We start from the raw sequence: 4,038 nt of genomic DNA, 5'->3' as shown, positions 1-4,038 counted from the left end.
AAGCTAAATTTTTTAATCTACAGCTTGCTCCAAGCATCACTGAAAGCTTTATTTTAAAGAGAGACCTAATAAACTATGCTGGATTTCTGATCAAATCTTCCATTCCTATCCTTGTCTCTTTGATAAGGTTTGGTATTGTCACTCCACCTGCCAAGTGCTTTTAAGGTATCAGTAATAATTTGACATAATATGTGCTGACATCTTTGTGGATGCTGATTATTTTACATACAACTGTTCTTAATGGACAACAACATAAGAAAACTCCCACTGAAATGTACTTAAGCAAAAGGATTAAAGTCTATTTAAAAGCAAATCTACTGAGGGTTACAAGTATCAGCATTCACCTTCAGTTTGCGTAGATTTCAGTAAGAGCAGAGAATAAGACTCTTCTTATATCAGTAGGGCTAAAAGACTTCCAGCATTGCAAAGGATTTGTTTCATTACAGCCCTGAAACATTTGCCTGGGCTTCATCCACAAATTCAAAAACATTGAGATGCTGACCTTCTTCCTGGAATTGGGTGCTCTCGCCTCTCTTGATGCTCACGTACTTGTGTAACATGCTGTAATACTGCTCTTGTGAATTAAAGGTATGAAAGATTGAAACCTTCTGCCAGTCTTCGTTGCTGGGAGTATGAAATGGTGCTGGGTCAATGGTTTCAAAAAAGCAGTCTGTATTTCTTTCTGCTAGCTTGGTTGCATGCTCTTTGGCTTTGATCTCAAAGAGTTTATGCTCTTTTCTTGAGTAAATTTTCCAGAACTTGAACTGAAGATAGCTGACAGGGGAGAAGCAGTGGGTGATACATGTTGAAATCAGTGCCACAGTCATGATGCTGGCTATCAGGAACCATCCTATCAGCTTGAAAAAAGGATATACAGGGTAATGGTGATTTTGCATGGTCATATGTGGGAGTACAGAACATAACACTGAAAAAATAAGAAAACTGTAAGCAAACACACCCTGGAGTGCATGTAACTGTCTGCTTGCTGCCAAAGTAGGGGATCCCATGCATGCAATTCAGACAGACATACAGACCTTCTGCACCCCTCAGCTGATCTTGTCAGATTAAGGATGAATACCGAAAAGAGAGAAGATGGACAGAAGTTTACTCAGTTATATCCAGCTTTCTTAACTTTTAAGGCAAGATACTCCATTAGTTTCTGCAGTTGTGGTCACATTTATGGTAGAGACGGTGCAGAATCTCTCTGTGTGCTTTGTGCTGCAAATCAGAGTTCCTGCTGGCTATGTTCTCATGGAATGTAGTTACTCTCCCTGATGTCTGAGCCTGAATAAAACAGCTACTTTCTGCACAACACAGAGGAAAGGTTGTGTCCTGTATATCTTGTAGGCAGGACACAGATTTGGCTATTAAATATGGGAATTCATTCTTGTTTTATACCCAATTTTAACATCCTTAGACAAGTCTCAGATGACCCATCAAAACCAAGTGTCCTACTAATTGCTGGTGTCTCCTCTACCCAGGGGTATTTAGCTGGAAGCTCCAGGCAGAAATCCTGCAACATGCTCTTTTACCCCAGGATGTCTTTTTCTTCAAATGAAAAAATATTGAATACTAAACAAAAAGAAGTTTGTCTTCTTTTTGGTTCTTAATTTTGTTGAAAGTAGATTGGATAATAAAAATAGTGGTCAGTAATGAAAAGGCACTCACACTTTTCCTATTTTTGTTTGACTGAATGTCTCTTTTAGATTCCACTGCAATGTCAGTAACAGTCAGGCTTCCTTGGTTTTTCTCCTTTCTTACCCTATCTAAAATCAATGGTATTGAGTTTTCCCCTTTCCAGACTTTTTCTTGGAGAAGCAGCATGCTAAGTATTTAACAAATAAAAACATATTTTTGTTTTAATAGGCATTTGTACTAAACAGGAACTTATAAAAATTCAATGAATTATAAACTCTTATAAACTTAACTCCCTTAACCAACTCTTAATGTTTTCCTGAGAAAAATTTGCAAAACATGATTTTCCTACTGGAGTTAAGACAAATCCACACAAATGTAGAAACAAAACTGGAGTGATGTCAATGATCCAAACAAAAAAACAATGCACAAGTGTTACTGTTTTGATCATGCAATTTCCTTTCAGCACAAGAAACTTTAACAAGACAGATATATATTTTAACTATTCTTCTAGAATACAAGTGTGAAATTATTGAGAGGTTCAAGCATTGAGATTTATAGTCAAACAAGCTGTTCTTATTTGTTTCTCTTTCCAGATGTCTCCTTGCAACCACTCTGTTGCAAGGGGACATCATCTTCCCCCCTGCGCTAATGATCTCAGCTTCCCTTCAACTAATGCCTATCTGCAGAATTTTGAGGTATTCAGAGACATACAAGTAGAGAAGGAGAAGAACTCAAACCATGTCTAAGTTAATTGAGAAGAAAACTTGCTGTGCAAAGTGCTGTTCTCTAGGCTGGTTTCCTGTTCATGAGGTTTTGTAAACGACAGTGCCAAACCAATAGCATGTAAAACGTGCAAAACCAGAAAGTATTGTACAAAAGCAATACACCTATTTCTTTTCTGTTTCTGCTTTTTTGCCAATAAATATTGGCTAGACCTGTGCTTTTGGTACCTGATATTATATAACATGAGGGAGAAGGACTGCTTACAGTCCCCAGCAGGCACCTCTATGCATTGAGCAGCCAGGGTTGAAGCCCACAGTGTGAGGAGACGAGCAACAAGACTTTACCTGGGACTGTGCATGAAAGCTGAGGCATACACTTGACATCGCTGCTGATAACTCCTCATCACAGGGCATTCTGTACAGCTGCTCTCGGCTGTAACTTGTATTGTTTTTACAGAAGAGGCGCGCTGTCATGCTGCTCCCGCTGGCCGCACACTCGTAGAAGTTGGCTCCGAGCAGGGCCACCGCTATCCAGGTGAGCGGGGCCACCGACGCCTTGACTGACATTGGCACAAACAGCTGGCAGAAGTTGGCCCAGGTTCGCCAGGATGAGCATTGGGGAAACTTCTCTGGAGAGCACGTGCCTGTAACCAGGCGCCATGTCCTGGTACTCATCATGTAGCCGAGCAGCAAGAGGACGAAGGCAGGTGCTAAGAGGAAGGAATAACCATACACCATGTTCTCAGAGTTGCAGGGACACTTGAACACCACAGATGAGAAGACACGCTCGCTGGCAGCTGTCAGCAGGGACACGATGCTGAAACTCAGAGTGGTCTGGTGGCGCATGTAGAAATCCACTGCCTGCTGTAACCTATCCATTTTTCTGCCTCTCCTTACTTTGAGAAGAGCAAAATCTCCGTCAGAAAAGGAAAATAGAGAGACAAGTCTCCTGCAGCTCCCACAGCCTAGAGAGGCTTACAGAGCTTTCAGTTTCTACTGGTTGTGGTGATGCAGTGAGGCACATAAGCAGCCTTCATAGAGGAAATAAATAGTTAGTTCACAGTCAAGCAGAGACCACACTGGAAAACCACTCCAGTTATCAACAGCAAAACAATTTCCTATACATTTGTTCCTATTAAAAATAGTTTGTGTTCGTCCACACAGGCATTGTAACTAGCAATGGCTTAAACCTCATCATCTTGTCAGTGAGGCACCAGATTCAAAGTGTGAATAAAATGTGGAAAAACCACCCAGAACCATATACAGATTTTTATTCTGCCTTATATTTAGCTATATTTAGCTATATTTAGCTATATTTAGCCATATTTAGCTATATTTAGCTATATTTAGCTATATGGCTTGTTCTCTTATGGAAGAAAATTCAACTATAATCATGTCAATTTTTCAAGATAATCAATCTATCAATATTTTTAAAGTAATGTTGTAAATGATATAACTCTTTAAAGTACATTAAATCATGTATTTGTTTGCCTTTGCCAAGGGGAAGTGCAGCTGGATGTTGTTGTTTGTTTAATCTTTAAACTGCTGAGGCTTTGGGTCTTGTTGGACAAGGCCTGATAACCTCCAATTTTAAAAAAAGGATGCTTTGGAGGTCAGGAATTTGAAAATTCACAGTTCCCATTTCAGCTCTGTGGGCAGCTGAGAAGATGGCACAGTG

General features: G+C 40.0%; 1 protein-coding gene across 1 annotated transcript; it reads right to left on the bottom strand.

Moving 5' to 3' along the window:
- Positions 1–440: 440 nt before the first annotated feature.
- Positions 441–3,239, bottom strand: LOC311152140 (calcium homeostasis modulator protein 6-like; the record flags this gene model as incomplete). The annotated part of the gene is made up of 2 exons (XM_084202986.1): positions 441–857; positions 2,706–3,239. The coding sequence occupies 2 exons, from the start codon at positions 3,237–3,239 to the stop codon at positions 441–443; spliced, it is 951 nt and encodes a 316-aa protein (XP_084059112.1).
- Positions 3,240–4,038: the final 799 nt, after the last annotated feature.

This window comes from Fringilla coelebs (assembly GCF_963513975.1).
Source record: "Fringilla coelebs genome assembly, chromosome: 3".
In the NCBI taxonomy this organism is placed as follows: domain Eukaryota; kingdom Metazoa; phylum Chordata; class Aves; order Passeriformes; family Fringillidae; genus Fringilla; species Fringilla coelebs.
Note: the sequence above shows the minus strand (reverse complement) of the source record. Positions and strands in the feature narration are given on the sequence as shown.